Source organism: Lolium rigidum, chromosome 3, assembly GCF_022539505.1.
Source record: "Lolium rigidum isolate FL_2022 chromosome 3, APGP_CSIRO_Lrig_0.1, whole genome shotgun sequence".
Taxonomy (NCBI): Eukaryota; Viridiplantae; Streptophyta; class Magnoliopsida; order Poales; family Poaceae; genus Lolium; species Lolium rigidum.
The window spans coordinates 337,607,436-337,624,353 of record NC_061510.1 but is presented as its reverse complement, the minus strand read 5'-3'; the positions used below and the strand labels follow the sequence as shown (position 1 = coordinate 337,624,353).

The following is a 16,918-nucleotide window of genomic DNA, read 5'->3' as shown; positions in this document are numbered from 1 at the left end:
GATCTAACGCTCCAAATTGCCTCTGACTTCGAACTAAAAAACTAAAAGTATTCAAAAAAAATTGTAAAATTTCTGGTAAAGTGCAAATGCCCCGATCTGAAACTTGGGAAAGTTTCATCCCATTCGAATGACTAGCTTGTGATTTAATAGATTTTTATGTTTTGAAGCACTAGTGTAAACTAAATCCTGAATTCTTCGGAGCGGGGGCGTGCCAAACTGAAATCCCTAGCGGGCGCACGACACGACAGAGCGCCTGATGATAATTTCTGGCCCGCCGCGTAATTAGGAAAGTCCATGTCCCCACCCTGATAAAAAAGGAAAGAAACAACGAGCCGCTCGACCTTGCCCCCACCAGCGTCTCCGTTCCCCGACCTTGCCGCCGCCTCTCCAGCGGCTCCCGAGTCGGACCCCGTCGCCGTTGTTCCTGCAACTCGCCGCCCTCATCCCTGGAGCATCTGACCCCCGTCGCCACCGTCTCCCGTTCCAGGCGCCATGGAGCATCCCGCGCTGCACCGTCGTAAATCAGGCGCCGCCTTGCTCTCCCGCGCGGCCGCTGTTCCATCTTCCCCTGCGTCCGCGCGCGGCGGGCGTCGGTCTCCACGCAGGCGGCGGACTTCTCTTACTCCTTCCCGGCAACCACATCTCGGCCGGCGGCAGCAGCCCGGCGGAAGCAGGTGGAGCAGCAGCACGGGGCAGAACGACATCTCGCCAATGAAGAATCCGGGGAGAGGATGTCGGCTGTACTTTGCTGGTGAACGGTAGTGGCAGAGGAGGCCACCGGCCGCCGGAATCGGTAGTGGGGGCAGCGTTGACGGGGAGCACACACAGAGAGAGAGAGAGATGCAAGGTTGAAGAAAACAGGGACGACGAGGGAGAGAGACAAACCGGGTTCGTGTAAGAAAAATTGGTATTTGCCTAATAATACCATCTTGTTGTCTAAAATCACAAAATAGTTGCTTCAAATATGCATTTTATTGCCTATCACAAAATAGTTGCTTAAACTACTACATGACACAATTTTGGTATGCGAGAAAAATAACTACATTTAAACCCGCGGTATGCAATTTCGGTACAGTTGTAAACAATTTTGGTCCAACTGTAGGTAATTTTGGTCCTGTGGTGGGCAACTATGACACAACGGTAGGCAACTTTTATCCAACGGTGGGCAACTTGTGCAACTGTAGAAAACTTTGTTCCTGTGGTGGGTAACTTTAGTACAATGGTAGGCAACTTTGGTTGAGCGAGAGGTAACATTGCAACTGACGCGTGCACGGATATCCCGCCTCCCTACTACTCAGCCCAACGCAATTAGCGGGTTCAGCAGGATTTCAAAAGATGCGAGACATGGGTCCCGTGGGGACTAGTCAGGTAATCACACGAGCTTGGCTCGACATCGCAGAGTCGAGGAGCGGTAGGACTATTCGTCTACAAGAGCATGGTTTTTATGTACCTATTTTAGATGTTCATGTACGCTAGCAGGATTAGTGAGATTGTAGCACTAATCCTACCGTTCTATACGGGATCCCAAGAATAGAATAATTAATGCGAGACCCAGCGAAGTTGCCTACTTCGCAACGAATTTTCCTACCGTGGTAGCAAAGTTGCCTATCATTGCAAACAACATTGGCGGTATACCTGGCCATGGGCAGCTCGGCCCGGTCGGCCCGGCCCGGCCCGGCCCGAAATTCCCGGGCCAAGCCCGACCCGACCATGCCTGTGGGCCGGGCCTGGGCCAGATTTTTTGGCCCGATGGTCAGCATGGGCCGGGCCTGGGCCATCATTTTGCGCGATTTAAGGAAGCGGCCCGGCCCGTGGCCCGAGGCCCGACGGGCTTTCCTTATGATGGGCCGGGCTTGGGCCAAGATTTCCGGCCCGAGGGTCGGGCCGGGCCGGGCCTGGGCCAAGATTTTCCGCATCGGGCCTTGGTCGGCCCGGCCCGGCCCGAGAAATGCTCAGGTATAATTGGCGGTGATGGCTTGGCTTCCCCGATCGTACAGCAGAAGCAACAAGGTATCTTTCCACCTCCTTGAATCCTCCGAGGATAATTCGCTATCGGTGCAATTTTGGTGTCCGACGGAGAAGTTCTGTCTGACAGAGCTACGTTCGTGTCGGGCAGCACAATTTTGGTGCCCAAAAGAGCAACTTTGATGCTGAAAGAGCAACGTTGATACCCAACCGAGCAACTTTGGTGGCTATCGGTGCAATTTTTCGTGTCTGATTGACCAACTTTGATACACGATAGAGAAACTTTGATACCCGACGGAGCAACTTTGGTGGCTAGCGGTGCAATTTTTCGTGTCCGATTGACCAACTTTGATACACGATAGAGCAACTTTAGAACCCAACGGAGCAACTTTGATGCCCAGCGGCACAATTTTGGTGTCCAACATAGCAACTTTGTGCGTGACAAAGCTCCATGTGTGTTAATTTGGTCTCTAACAGAGCAACTTTGGTTCCTGCCGGAGCAACTTTTGTGCCCATCGACGCAATTTTGGTGTACGGTAGCAATTTTGTGCCTGACAAAGCTATATTTGTGTCTGCCATGGTCGGCGCAATTTTGGTGTGCGACGGAGCAACTTTTGTGCCTGACAAAGCTATATTCATGTCTGGCAGCATAATTTTGGTGTCTAACAGAGCAACTTTGATACCCATGGAGGTAGAGAGCAAATTACAAGATGTTTTTTAGCCAACAAATTATTATGTGATTTTAGGGCAACAAAATTTATATTTTTTAGCCAACAAATTATTATGTAATTTTAGGCAACAAATTGGCACTGATATGGGATTTTTAGGCAACAAACTACACCAGGCAAGAAACAAGCATTTTTAGCAACTATTATGTCATTTTAGGCAACAAAACAATATTATTGGGAAATTACCAAAAACACTTTTTCTAACATGGGACCTCCACTTAGTGCGTTCCGTCCCTCTCCTTTATCTTTCTTCGTCACACGTATCTCGTCTCCGTTAACCATCCAAGCTAACGCTCCCCTCGCCCAATTTCTCCCAATTCCGGCCGCCGGGGGCTATAGCGAGATAGCACGAGCTCGAGGCGGGGAGGGCGGTGGCCGCCGCGGGAGGTCGCGCCGGACAAGAGTCCATGTGTTGGATTGAGAGGTTTCGTGGGGAAATTAGCGGCGGGGTGGGAGGAGGCCGGCGATGGGGATCTAGGCGCGGAGCTCGTGTTCGGTGGCTTGGGAGACGCAGAACCTGGCCGGCGGCCTGCCCGTGCCTGGAGGAATCCTACGCCGGAGGCGCGCGTCCGGATAGGAGACCGGCGGCGAGCGGGGTTGGCCGGTGGAGGCGCGTTTCTCGATGGGAGGCCGGTGGCGAGCATGGTTGGCCGGGCGGCCCGTGTAGCCGGCGGAGGCGCGCGTCTATATGGGAGGTCGTCGGCGGGCACGGTTGGCCGGGACGGCGCGCGTCGCTGGCAGGTAGTGCTCCTGGCCGGAGCGAGGAATGAGGCGAGGGGGCGACTTCATTGTCTGATTTTTTTTCTCGCCAAAGTAAGCGCTCGGGAGGACTACTGGGCACGCGGCCGCCCGCTAGACAGATCCAAACTAAATACCTATTAATCACAAACCTTTGAGTCAAATGGAATGAAACTTCACCAGAAAAATCAAAACATGCACAATTTATCAGAAGGGAGTCGCGTGCCGAGGTCTCCATCGACCTATTGGGATTGAGCAACGTTCCGCCCTCTGATTTTGAATTAATCCCCCGAAGGCCACAAGCAACTGAGGGCGAGACTGCCACCGCCGTGTGCCCTAGAGGAGCTGCCCGCCGCCGCTCGCCGCACCTTAGTGCCACCGCCTCCGCCTCCGCCTCCCTTCGCGCGCGTCGCCGCTCCCGTTCCACCTCGTCGCGCCCGTTCCGCCTCCGCCCCGTCCGCGCGCAGTCCCGGGCGTTGGTTTTCGAGGTACGAGCTCTTAACCATCCAGCGATTACCTAACCCCCAACCGATCAGCATCCACAAAATCGCGGACGCGCCCCTGAATTTCCAAAGCCTCTGCGGTTAAGCGGCCATTCCATTGTTTCTCCACTCGGATTTCGGGATTTGACACTGACACCCATTTGAACGCCAGGATGTCCAAGCCCAACTCCAACGTCACGGTGTGTGTGCGGTTCAGGCCGCTGAGCCACAAGGAGAGGAAGGGGAACGACGACAAGGTCTGCTTCAAGAAACTGGACTCGGAGTCCTTTGTGTTCAAGGTTTGGATGATACTCATCTGCCTTTACCTCTGTGATACGTGGCACGTAGATGAATGTTCGTGTTCAGTTCCTTCCTTGTGAGATGCGCAGCTGTATTTTGATCCAGATTACTGAACTTCTCAAAAATATCGCATGCACATAGCCGTTTGATTGGATATAAGCCTGCTTGAATATCACCTGCACCACTACATAATAAAGCTGGTGGGTATTAGCAGGAACGGAACCAGTAGATAACAAAGCGGGGAACATACGCCTTCTCTGTTTATCCTTTTGTTGCATTTACTGTTCATGGGAAATCCCTGTGATCTTGTCGATGGATTTTTGTGTTTCCTCATGCTTGATTAGTGCCTTTTTGCCCTAATGTGCTGCAAAATACTTGGGTTAGGATGAGCGGGACGAAGATGTCATATTCAGCTTTGACAAGGTGTTCTATGATGACTCGGAACAGTCTGATGTCTATAATTTCCTGGCAATGCCCATTGTTACAGGTTTTATTCCTTCCTCTTTCTTTCTAAATTTATGCATAAGGTAGTCAGGGCTTTTTGCATCACTGCAGTTTGGTCATGACTGGATTTCTTCAACAGTCCTAATAGCACTAATTGAGTAACTAATGTTGTGAACAGATGCTGTCAATGGAATAAATGGCACCATAATTACTTATGGACAGGTATGTGTTACTGCAGACACCGGCGTACACAAATGTTTGGATAAACCCTTTGCGTGTTAAAGTGAGGCTTGGCCTACTACAGTCTCAAACATATCCTAAGCATTGCATATGAAATGAGATGCTTCTACCTGTAACAGTGCTAACATTACATTTGAAATTCATATTTGTACAGACTGGAGCTGGAAAAACTTACAGCATGGAGGTAAAGAAAACGTCCATGGGCTTAAATTTATGTGATGATTACTGGATGTGTCTCTTCAGCGTTGGCCTTAAGTATTTGTTTAATTTGCATCTTGACAGGGGCCAAGCATCTTGCACTGCAATGAGCTGAAAACTGGACTGGTTCAGCGAGTTGTAAATGGTCTTTTTGATTGTTTAAGAACATCAGAAAACATTACTACTTGGACTGTGAAGTTGTCAATGGTAAAAACACCATCCTCGTATGCTGGTTTTCAGTTCACTTTGATAGATCTTCACTTACATTGATTTACGGTTTCTCAGGTGGAGATATATTTGGAAAAAGTAAGGTGAGAATCTGCTTGATGTTTGCGTATGAATCCCGTGTAGAGTTTCTGGTGTAACATACTGTACCAAGGGAATCAAGTTTTGTCTCCTTATATTACAGGGACCTTCTTGACTTGTCCAAGGACAATCTACAAATCAAGGAGAGTAAAAGCCAAGGGATTTTCATTTCTGGAGCAACAGAGGTCAGAAATAAATGCATCTGCACTTCAATTTTTATTTCCATAAAGGAAGGTGTTTAATATCTATCCTTTGAAGGATTTTCATGTCTGGTAACTGAAATTTTTGCTGCAGATATCTATTATGAATGGTTCAGATGCCTTGGAACGCCTTTCTGTAAGTTTTGTTGGTTTTTTGTTGCTCTTTTGATTGCTGTTGATTTTTTCTTGCAGCACCTTTATGTACATGCCAAATTATTTCTGTTTAATGGTCTAAATTACAGGAAGGAATTGCCAACAGAGCTGTCGGAGAAACACGTATCCTCTGTTTCCATTTCTTAAACAGTTAAAAAGCATTCGAGTTTTGTACATTTTGTTGCCTTAAATGTGCATATAGAAATGAACCTGGCCAGCAGTAGAAGTCATTGCCTGTACATTTTCTCAGTGCAGCATGGATCCACTACAGATGAGAGGTATGCTTGAATAGGAAACATCAATAGTTCAATGCCTGGTCAGATGTTTCTTATTTCCATTTTAAGTTGATATAACTGTATAACCATACATAATTTTTCTGACAATATGATAATGGAACAGATCTGACTTGTGCTCATTCATGCTCTTAGACATCAATTTCTGTGTTAATGCAATTCTCCTTGCGTGTGGTATAGCCATGACAACCTGCCTGGATTGTATGTAGAGTTGTAGACCAAAATCTTTCAGAAAGTGATTCTAGTGTTGGCAGCTAGTTACTTTTTTTTTTAATCTTACAGGGTAAGGGCTGGGAAGATTATTCTAGTTGACTTAGCTGGTTCAGAGAAAGTTGAGAAAACTGGTGCTGAAGGGCGTGTTCTTGATGAGGCTAAAATGATCAACAAATCTCTTTCAGCTCTTGGAAATGTTATCAATGCCCTAACTACTGGTAAGTGGTAAATACAGCAATGAAGTAGTCACTCCACTACTATACCTTTCTGATTAATGACTACCTTTAACTGTCATATTTTTGGTCTCCAGCTAAACCAAATCATGTGCCTTACCGTGACTCGAAGCTTACGCGCATACTTCAAGATTCACTGGTCTGTCAAAAAATTCTTCAGGGTTTCCAAACCAGCAGTTTTGTTTAATACGGCTACTGCTTGCAGGGTGGCAGCTCAAGAGCTGCATTGCTGTGCTGCTGTTCTCCCAGTTCGTCGAACTCACCAGAAAGTCTGTCTACCATTCGCTTCGGAACCAGGCATATTTCTTGAACGTCAAATACTATTACGTAGTGTTTATACTGCTGCCAGGCTGCAGTTTATCATGGCTATATGGCAATATCCATCCAGGACGAAGTTCATAAAAACTCTACACAAACTGATTCCCACCGAAGTGGATAGCGCTAAGAAGCACACCCCATATTCCCGTGATCAAGACGATCTGCCTGACGGAACCCCGAGCAAGGCTGGTAGCAGCCAATCTGAGGCGTCTGATCCCAGCCTTGATTCTGGCGATCATGACGGTCTGCGTGAAAGGCTACTGAGCAAGGTTCGTAGTAAGCAACCAACCAGAGGTGGTCGATTTTGATCCCACTCTACATTCTTCTTAGTAGATATATAGCTCACCTGCCACCGAATTTTCTTGTTCAGCTAAGGTTGAGTCTCAAGGAGGAAGATATCGATCTTCTGGAGGAGCTGTTTGTGCAAGAAGGGATCATCTTCGACCCCGACACGGTGGCGCTGGACATCGACTCGGCGTGCCACGACGCTGCGAGCCGGCAGATCGGGTCGCTGGTGCAAGCAGTGGAGGAGCTCACAGAAACTGTGCAGGAGGTATATATACAGCACCGTCCAAACCTGAAACCTGCATCCTCCTGCTGTTGTTGCTATCCTGTGGTTTAACTCTGCTTGTGGATGATGCAGCTCACTGACGAGAACGAGACGCTGAGGCATCAGCTCGAGGTCGCGCAGGAGATCGCAGCCCGGGCTCAGTGCGCCGCCGCCGACCGGAGCGGTGGTGTGCTGTTCGGTTTTGTGCCGGCGGCCGTCCTCCGTCTCGTCGGGTTCATGCCAGACTGATGGCCCGACGGCCAGCGGTCGCGTACATTCCGCGAACATTCCTGCCATCAAACATCTTAGCTAGTAGTGAGTAACAGCATTGTGGCGCTTTAGTCATGAGTGCCTTTGAGGATCCTGAGTATTGAGGTTGATTCGATCTTGCCACTTCCGTCAAAATTGACATCTGCAATGACATTATCGTCTTAGTTTGCTGGTCAAAGCATGTGTTGACCACTCGGATGCATGCAGGATTTGCTGAACCTTGGTCGAAGAGCAGCTAGTACCAAAGATAATGTTGCGCTTGGTATATACTATGGTGGATTATGACGCATTAATTTTTCTTTAGTTAAACCGTCTTTGAGGCTATATTTGTGGGGAGTATTTTTTTCTTTTGAAACTCACCCAATTGAGGTGTGGAGAAGCCTTAGAGACGTGACTGTCGTATGACTAACTAAGCTTTTCAACTACATTTTCGGTCAAACAAGATGCTCGAAGAGTGGAAAAAAGTGTATTAGATCCCCTCTTTAAGAATAAAGAAGATATCTAAAGTTGTACTAACCGAGGGATTAAGCTTATGAGCCATACTATGAAACTTTGGGAGAGAATCATCATACTATGAAACTTTAGGAGAGAATCATCGACCATCGCTTGAGGAGAGTGACGAATGTCACTAAAAACCAATTCGGTTTTATGCCCGGGAGATCGACTACAGAAGCGATTTTCTTACTTCACCAACGTATGGAGAGGTATAGAGAGTGGAAGGACCTACATATGGTCTTCATTGACTTGGAGAAAGCATATGACAAGATACAAAGGATGGACGTGTGGTGGGCGTTGGAGAAACACAAAGTTCCAACTAAGTACATTACCCTCATCCGAGATATGTACGATTGTGTTGTGACAAAAGTGTTCACGCAGGTGATAGTGAGACCAATACCTTCCTAGCCACGATAGGACTACATCAAGGGTCGGTCTTGAGCCCATACATGTTTTCCTTGGTGATGGATGAGGTGACCAAGGATATACAAGGAGATATTCCTTGGTGTATGCTCTTTGTTGATGATGTGGTGCTACTAGATGAAACTAAGGCCGGGGTGAATAGGAAGTTTGAGCTATGGAGGCAAACTGTGGAGTAAAAGGGGTTTAGACTTAGCAGGACCAAGACTTTAGTGGTGCTGGTGGCGAAGACGGAGATGTCAGTTTAGAAGGAAAGATAGTGCCCAAGAGATACACCTTCTGTTATTTGGGATCAATGTTGCAAAGCAATGGTGATATTGACGAGGATGTTTGCTATAGGATCAATGCAGGGTGGATGAAGTGGCGGCATGCATCTTGTATCCTATTTGACAAGAAGATCCCATAAAAGCTAAAAGGTAAGTTCTATAGGACGACGGTCAGACCGGTGATGCTTTGTGGGGCGGAATGTTGGCCCACTAAAAAGCAACATATCCATCAAATGAGTGCCGCGGAGATGCGCATGCTATGTTGGATGTGTGGCCATACAAGAAAGGATTGGATTAGAGATGAGGTAATTCGTGATACGCTAGGGGTGGCAACGGTCGACGAGAAGCTAGTCCAACACCGACTAAGGTGGTTTGGACATATCCATCGGAGGCATCCAGGAGCTCCCGTTAGCAATGGAACTCTAAAGAGTATGGAGGAGACTAGAAGGGGTAGATGACGACCAAAGTTGACGTGGGTGGAGGCGATAAAAAGAGACTTGAGGGATTGGAATGTATCTAAAGTCTTGGCTCTTGATAGGATTACATGGATATCAGTGATCCATGTGCCGAAACCTAAGTCACTCGTTGTCTCGCTTCCTTTTTTCTTTTCCTTTTCCTTTTTTTATTTTTTCTTCTTATTTTGGTTTTCTTTTTTGTTGGGTTTTATATCTAGGCTACCCCACTTGTTTGGAAAATATCTCTAACATTGTTGTTGAAACTCAATGATTGGTATGCTCTATTAAGTACTCCCTCCTTTCCATAGAATATGTCGAAAGTTTATCTAAACTTGAATGTATCTAAGAACTAAATAATGTCTAGATATGTTCGACCGGTATGCTCTGTTAAGTACTTCCTCCGTTCCATAGAATATGTCAAAAGTTTATGTAAACATGAATTTCCTCCGTTCCATAGAATATGTCGAAAGTTTATCTAAACATGAATGTAAGTGCTTAGATATGTTTAAATTTAGACAAACTTTCAATATGTTTCGTGAGACGAAGCGAGTACTTTGCTCCGATAATTCAAACCAGCGGTAAGAGCATCTCCAACAAATGCACCAAATTTTGGCGCTGTAAAACTACTTTACAGCGCGCTCTATCTATGTTTCGCGTGTGAGATCATATTCTCCTCCAACAGAAGCTGTAAATTCGGGAGCTAATCGCGCGCTCTTTCTGGCGCGGTAGATATAGCGCACATGATAACGCTTTTGCAGCTCGCTCCACTTTATATCACCGGTTGCAGCATCTGTTGGAGCATAATTTTGGTCTCGCGCGCTAAACTAGTCACTTTTTCGTATTTCTGTAGTGCTGCTTATAGTTTGTTTTGTTTTATTTGGAGCGCAACACAATTACGCAGCGTGCAAGTTGGTTACGTGGCCAAACATCGGGCCGCTCATCTCTTCCCAGTCCGAGAAATCTCGCCGCTCCACGCCGCTTTCCCTCTCCCCGTGTTCTCTCGGCTCGGCTGCTCCCTCCCTATCCGACCACCATGGCCTCCGCCTCCGCCTCGTATGGCACCCTCCTCCACTTGCCCAACCCGATCCACTCCCGCCACCTCTCCATTTCCCCCGCTCGCCGCCGCCGCCGCCCCGCGCTCTCCTCCGCAGCCGCGCGCCTCCACAACCCCTCCGCCCCCGCGGCGCTCTCTCGTTTGGGCCCGGTGAGGAGAGCCAGCGCGACCCCACTCGCGTCCGAAACAGAGGAGGAGACGGAGGCGCAGTCGGAAGACGATGACGACGAGCAGGGGTGGACGGGCGGCATTGGCGCCGCGGCGCGCGGGGAGGAGGAGCATGGCGGCGAGGAGCCGGCGGGAGAGGAGGATTTGAGCGGCCGGACGCAGCGGCAGCCGCGGCCGTGCGAGCTGTACGTGTGCAACCTGCCGCGCAGGTACGGCGTCGACGAGCTGCTCGAGCTCTTCGGGCCACACGGCACCGTCCTCTCCGTCGAGGTACACACACCTTCGTTCCACGCCGTCGCGCGCGTGCTCGTCTCTCAAATTCGTTGCGAGCTAGGATGATGGTCCTAAACAAAATTCAGTTGACATCACAAACAAGGAGCAGCTCCGCCACTCTGCACTGTACCATATCCATGGAAAAACTGGACGGACCGGCTGAACACTAGTGGCACCCCCCTGGCTCCAAGTTCGCTTGGGAGTTAATTCATACAAGAGTATACAATGTGCGTTATTGAGATTTGGTACCTTACAGGCTCACAGATAGAATTAACTCACCTGTTACCCATCAACAGCAAGGCTAGCAACTCTGAAATCTCAATGGATGCTCTAACTAGCAGGTCTGGAATTTTGGATATTTCAGTTTTGCAAAGAAAACTGCAGACTGTAGTCTATTTCTGTTTGTACATAGAATCCATATTGGCAGCTCCTGCGTTTATGCTTCCACGGTATCTTACTGGAAACTACTGCCGAACATTGGATGGGATTCATACCAATTGCTTCACGTGTACATACTTCTCATGGCGCCGTGTTAGTTTCTACTACTGCTTCGGATTAAGACCCTAGAGGTTCACTGATGTTAATGTATGAAGTTGTGAACAACCTGCAGGTTTCACGCGATGCCGAGACCGGAATTAGTCGAGGATGCGGTTTTGTTACGATGCGTTCGTTTGCAGAAGCTAGAACAGCCGTCAATGCTCTAGATGGAATTGTGAGTCACACAATAGCCTTCGCTTTCTTTGTAGTTCCTTCTTTACTCGCTCGCACATTTTTCTACAAATGAAATTGTTCTGTGGAGTAATCCCTTTACATACCGCTCTCTTTACTGCCATGTTTCTCTTGCAGGACCTGGATGGGCGTGACATGCTTGTAAAACTAGCGGCTCACGTCGTTTCCAATAGGAGAAATCCCACCCTGACCCATACACCACCCATGAAGGACCATATCTTTGAAAGTCCGTACAAGATATATGTTGGCAACCTTGCATGGTCTCTTCAACCTCAACAGTTAAGAGAATACTTCACTCAGTGCGGAACTATTGTCAGTACAAGGCTGCTGTCAGATCGCAAAGGAGGGAAACACAGAGTCTATGGGTTCCTTTCGTTTTCTTCAACAGAGGAGGTTGAGGCTGCGTTAAAGCTTAACAACACGGTATAGTTTTTCAACTTCATTTTGCTACTTATTCCATCCTCCAATAGTTTGATATTAAAATGGAAGCTGTACTTCACACTTGAATTTATTTCAAAAAACTAATTGCCGTTGCGATAATTTTGTATAAGAAAATCCTAAATACGTAAAGCTTGTACAGGAAGTCTCAGCCTAACTAAGTTTACCGGTAGCTCCATGATATCTTAGCAACACATTTTCATATAATTTTGCTGAGTTCTGCTATGTAGAGTTGTTTTGCTGTCATCCTTGATGATATCTCATATATGTTCACAATTATGATATCTTATATCGACTCTCACTTTTGCAACAGAACTTTCAAGGACGGGATATTATTGTCAGAGAAGCTCATGTACAAACGCCAGATACGCAAGCTCAGAGAAGCTAAGCCCTGATTGTTAGACATGCAAGCCCCTGCGTTTTTGTCTAGCTTATTTGCATATTGAGTTCACTCAGGCACAGGAGGCACAACTAAGTAGCTAACATCTTTTGTATTAGTTGGCAAGTAATTGAGCGTGATGTACCATCGCAAAATTTTCAAACACAATCATTGACATGAATCGCCTGACTGAGTCGAACCATATATTGACGAGTCTTTTTTTTTTTTTGAGAAGCATATATTGACGAGTCATTCTAGTCAGAAGCAAGCGACTGAATTCTTTGTCCTATTGGTATCAGTCACAATATCTGTGTGCCTTCCACGAATGTATCAGTCACAATATCTGTGTGCCTTCCACGAATGTATCAGACGAGTATGTTGCCGGGATGTGTGCATTCACTTGATGCCAAGAACCTGAGGTCTTCTTCTTGGAAGAAAAGAGGAGGATTTTGCTTTACTACCGTTTGCTCTACTGGTTTTCTAGGACAATTTTGTTTGATTTCATGCTCAGGGAGAGCCTATGTTTCTCACATCTCCAGTTCAATTTTTTTTTTCATGTGCTGTATTACGATGGAATCAGTCTGAACTCGCTGCCTCAGTTGAGACAACCAATAGAAAGTATACTGGCATAATAGCATTCGAACACAGCAACATTGTTGCATTTGGGAAACGCTTTGCCACGCTTAATTCTACAATTCAGGACATTCCTGCAGAGTTTGCAAATATGTTTTGCACCAGATAATGCAAATGAATCAATGAGAGAAATTGAGGGTGACTTCTGTGCACTAATCTCCCAAGGTCACCATTAAAAAAAGTCTAATAACCAAAATTCAAGCATCCCACACTAACTCAAGATGTGAACTATACCATGAACTCCCCTCCACCCCATGCAGTATGTCTTAATTTTGTCAAAGTTGAGATATCTTTCATGGTACCAAGGGAGGACAAAATTCTTTCCATGTCCTCATGCATTAAAATTTGAACTAAATTTATGTCATGGAATAAGTATGCCATTTGAATGTAACAAAACTTAAGTAAGCAGATACCACAATAAAAGCAAGCAGCAACCGTGGGTGGAGATCACACATTGTATGGTAACCATTAATTATAACTGACAAAATCTGGATACATGACAACAGAGTCGTTTAACAGACAGAATTGCGAATCCAGAAAAGTTTTACGGTAACCTCCAGGTAACATAGAAAATTGCAGCTTCTAATTGGCTCCAAACTCATAAAGCATTACATACGAATGGTTTCTAGAACAATCACGCTTTAAGCAGTTAAGAGCACACCAGATGCAGAGCTCCCCTTAGGCCACCAGAGTGCTGGCGGTGGTAGACTCACTGCAGCGACGAAAAGAGTTTGTCAGCATACAATTATTACATAAAATTGTTGTTTAAGATAAATATAATTGGCAACATAAATCACAAATACTGGGATAAGTGAAGCCAATAAATTGAACTGTCGAGAACAGTACACAAGTTGATGGTTTAGTTAGTACCATTGTCTTGAGCTAAAAAAAACCTACTTCAGTATACTAAAATGCACCCTCCAATGGCTGATCTCGATAGGTACCATCAGATAACCAACGGTTTATGAGTTTCTCCAGCTCGGCAATCTTTGCTATGGTATACATTGGTACTAAACTAAATAATTATACATTTAGCAATTGCGCATTACAAAATTGCTTCAGAAAGGCATAGTTGAACCAAAAGTGGGAGAGATCGAGTTCAAAATGCACAAGCCGATCTGGAGATCTTTTGCACCTGTCAAATGCAAAGATTTCAGCTGGCTCGCTCTCAGACACCGTCTCTAGACCTGGGATAGAAGACAAAGACATGGGTTGCAGGAGCACAGAGGCATGCTTCTCATGCTTGCAGGAGGAAGATACTGTTGATCATGTCTTGATGTCCCTGTGCTAGACAGGTGTGGCATGGCTGTCTGATTGCGGCCAGGCTAAACATTGTGGAGCCACAAAGAAATAGCACCTTAGAGGCTTGGTGGGATGCAGCTCGTGAGCTGGTGCACAAGAGGGGCAGAAGAGGTTTTGACACACTAATCATCCTCACGGCATGGTCCCTGTGGGCTTTTGGTAACACCTCGCAGCAATCTAACATTTCACAACTTATTGGGCGTATCAAGGAGTTCACCCTGTGGGAAGTAGCTAGAGTAAGAGGGAGTCCGATAGTGTTGTGAGAGTAGGCTTTTGAGTGTGGAGTTGCCGGCTCTGCTGTTCGCAGCGTTGTGTCGGTTCTTGTAATACTGTTGCTATCCTTCTACAAAGATTTGGTAGGCCTTTGGCGTACCCTAAAAAACAGAATAAATCGCCACTGAGATAACTATATGAATGAAGACACACTTAAACAAGATAAACACAATTGCTATAAGGTTGCAGTTTGGGAAAATGTCATGTACATATTACGCAGAAGTGGGATAGGGAGTTAGGGAGAGACATGTGTTGGTACCACAACCAATTGACTTCCCAAAACTGTAGCCTTTTCAGTTGACTTCTCAAAACTGTAGCCTTTGTGGTTGTGTGGATCATACAACTAATTATGAAAGCTCATAACACCGACTTCCTATTTCCTATCCAGATATACAAGGAAGGTACATTATCACACTAACCCATATAAGTTACTCCCTCCCTTTCTATATATATGTCATATAGTTTTTTGAGAAAAAATCCACAATATAAGCTGTACTGCGTTGCACCCCTTGTCTGGACAATTTTTTCAGGGATTAGTTTACGTTCTCTTATATTATGCGAAGTACTCTATTTTCTCACGTCAACTGTCCAGTGGTAATACCGCCCAAACCTGGTGTAATCTTACCTCAAAATCCATTGTTTAATTTCCGTACCAAAAACTATATGGCTTATATCAAGGAACGGAGTGAGTATCTAATAGCACTCAAAATGCGTTAATTTATATTAGAAATCTAGATTTAGAATCCTGTCTGCTGTGATTCTATCACTACATAACATCAAACTTTACAAATTAATCTGTTTCTGCATCTTGTATTTATGATTCTGGGGTGCACAAGGAAACACCAGTGTCCAGCATATTACAGAGAATGTGTAACTAATGCCACACTAGTAGCACAAGAACCACAAATGTGACTAACTAGCTTAGGCACCCATTTCTCTGCAAAATTCCTATGTCCAAGAACAACCATCGGAATAGCATCTAATACACTCAAGCAGCACACATTTATGAGACATTGCATTTAAGCAGCAGCAGCATCCAAAGTACCAAACACATATTACAACTAAACAAACTACAGTTAGCGCATGTTGTCATTGTATTTAAGCAGCAGAATCCAAAGTACCAAACACATATTGGTACCAAACAAACTATGTGTAGCACACACTCTACAGCTCATATGTAGCCATTGGACATTTATTCACAGTACGGATTAATTGCCAACTAAACTGACTAATCCAGCATTCTTCACCAAAGCTATATCAAAAGGATTACTGGCACAGGAGGAGAGTGACTTACTACTTCCAGGTGGGCGGGAGCTTCTTGGTGCGCTTGTAGTAGCGGGCGAGGCGGTGGATCCTGCTCTCCACAAGGATGAGCCTGAACTTGGAGTCCTTGTCCTTCCTGTTCCTCTCCAGATGCTTCCTTATCGCCACTGCCTTCTTGATCAGGAAGTAGAGGTCCTCCGGGATCTCTGGCGCCAGACCTGCACACAGTAGAACATCGACACAATCAATCCACTCATCAACACATCGAGCAATCTCCGAAAGAGGAGGGAGATCAAATCTACTCTCACCATGGGCCTTGAGGATGCGGAGGATCTTGCTCCCGGTGACGCTCTTGACGAGCGGAATACCATGCTGGTCACGGAGCAGGACGCCGATCTGTGACGGCTTCTGGCCCTTCTTTGCAGCCTTGGTAATCAATTCGTTCACCTGCGGACGAGCCAGACGCACGCATCAGCCAACTCACGTAGAATCGAGAGGGGAAGAGAAGGCGAGGGTCCGTACATCGGCGACGGGAGTCTTGACCCAGCTGTGCGGAGTCCTCTTGTACGGCAGCGCCGACGACGAGATGCCCTTCCTGCGTCACAGAGACGAGGAGCCGCCATTAGACTAAAGAAAGATCACCGGATTGCGGTACAGTTACGGCGATGAGGCGTTACCCGCGGCTGTGCATGCGCCCCATGGTTGCTGCTCGGGAGTGGCGGCGGCGGGCGGCGGCGGCGGGAAGGGCGAGAGAGGCGCGAGTGGTGGTAGGAGTCTGGTTAGGGTTTTGGGGTTCCACTTATTTGAGGACTTTTTTATATTTGGGTCCTTTAGGTAATGTCTTTTTAGATCCATGATCACGTTGCATTTTTAGGGGCATGATCACGTTGCACTGCAACTGTTGGACTGGGCCGCACGGGGCTTTTGAAAACCTGAAGTTAAAAAGCCCACATTTCGTTTCTTTTTTTAGAAATAGTAACAAGCTGGAATTATTTTCAAAGAGAAACCTCCATTTATTCCTGATATTTTGTCACCTCCACTTTCACCTCCACTTTCACCTCCACCCTACATCGGTTCTCCCTCTTTCGGCCAGCCTCACTTTCAACTCTCTAGTCATGTTCATTTTGGTTCTTTTCCTA

At 46.5% G+C, this 16,918-nt stretch overlaps 3 protein-coding genes across 3 annotated transcripts; 2 read left to right on the top strand and 1 right to left on the bottom strand.

Annotated features, from left to right (window-relative positions):
• Positions 1 to 3,866: 3,866 nt before the first annotated feature.
• Positions 3,867 to 7,610, top strand: LOC124700123 (kinesin-like protein KIN-1). The gene is made up of 17 exons (XM_047232302.1): positions 3,867 to 3,919; positions 4,086 to 4,212; positions 4,598 to 4,700; positions 4,836 to 4,879; positions 5,052 to 5,081; positions 5,180 to 5,302; positions 5,381 to 5,406; positions 5,505 to 5,586; positions 5,696 to 5,737; positions 5,844 to 5,877; positions 5,957 to 6,032; positions 6,330 to 6,478; positions 6,571 to 6,632; positions 6,699 to 6,790; positions 6,882 to 7,080; positions 7,182 to 7,364; positions 7,455 to 7,610. The coding sequence occupies exons 2-17, from the start codon at positions 4,087 to 4,089 to the stop codon at positions 7,608 to 7,610; spliced, it is 1,527 nt and encodes a 508-aa protein (XP_047088258.1). The 5' UTR covers positions 3,867 to 3,919; position 4,086.
• Positions 7,611 to 10,300: 2,690 nt separating this feature from the next.
• LOC124700122 (28 kDa ribonucleoprotein, chloroplastic) lies at positions 10,301 to 12,529 on the top strand. Its single transcript, XM_047232301.1, has 4 exons — positions 10,301 to 10,759; positions 11,373 to 11,474; positions 11,609 to 11,914; positions 12,243 to 12,529. Exons 1-4 carry the CDS (start codon positions 10,301 to 10,303, stop codon positions 12,315 to 12,317), a joined length of 942 nt encoding a protein of 313 aa, XP_047088257.1. The 3' UTR covers positions 12,318 to 12,529.
• An 855-nt stretch (positions 12,530 to 13,384) lies between these two features.
• Positions 13,385 to 16,534, bottom strand: LOC124700121 (40S ribosomal protein S13-1). The gene is made up of 5 exons (XM_047232300.1): positions 16,457 to 16,534; positions 16,302 to 16,374; positions 16,088 to 16,226; positions 15,811 to 15,997; positions 13,385 to 13,653 (listed from the first exon to the last, which is right to left on the bottom strand). The coding sequence occupies exons 1-5, from the start codon at positions 16,477 to 16,479 to the stop codon at positions 13,620 to 13,622; spliced, it is 456 nt and encodes a 151-aa protein (XP_047088256.1). The 5' UTR covers positions 16,480 to 16,534; the 3' UTR covers positions 13,385 to 13,619.
• Positions 16,535 to 16,918: the final 384 nt, after the last annotated feature.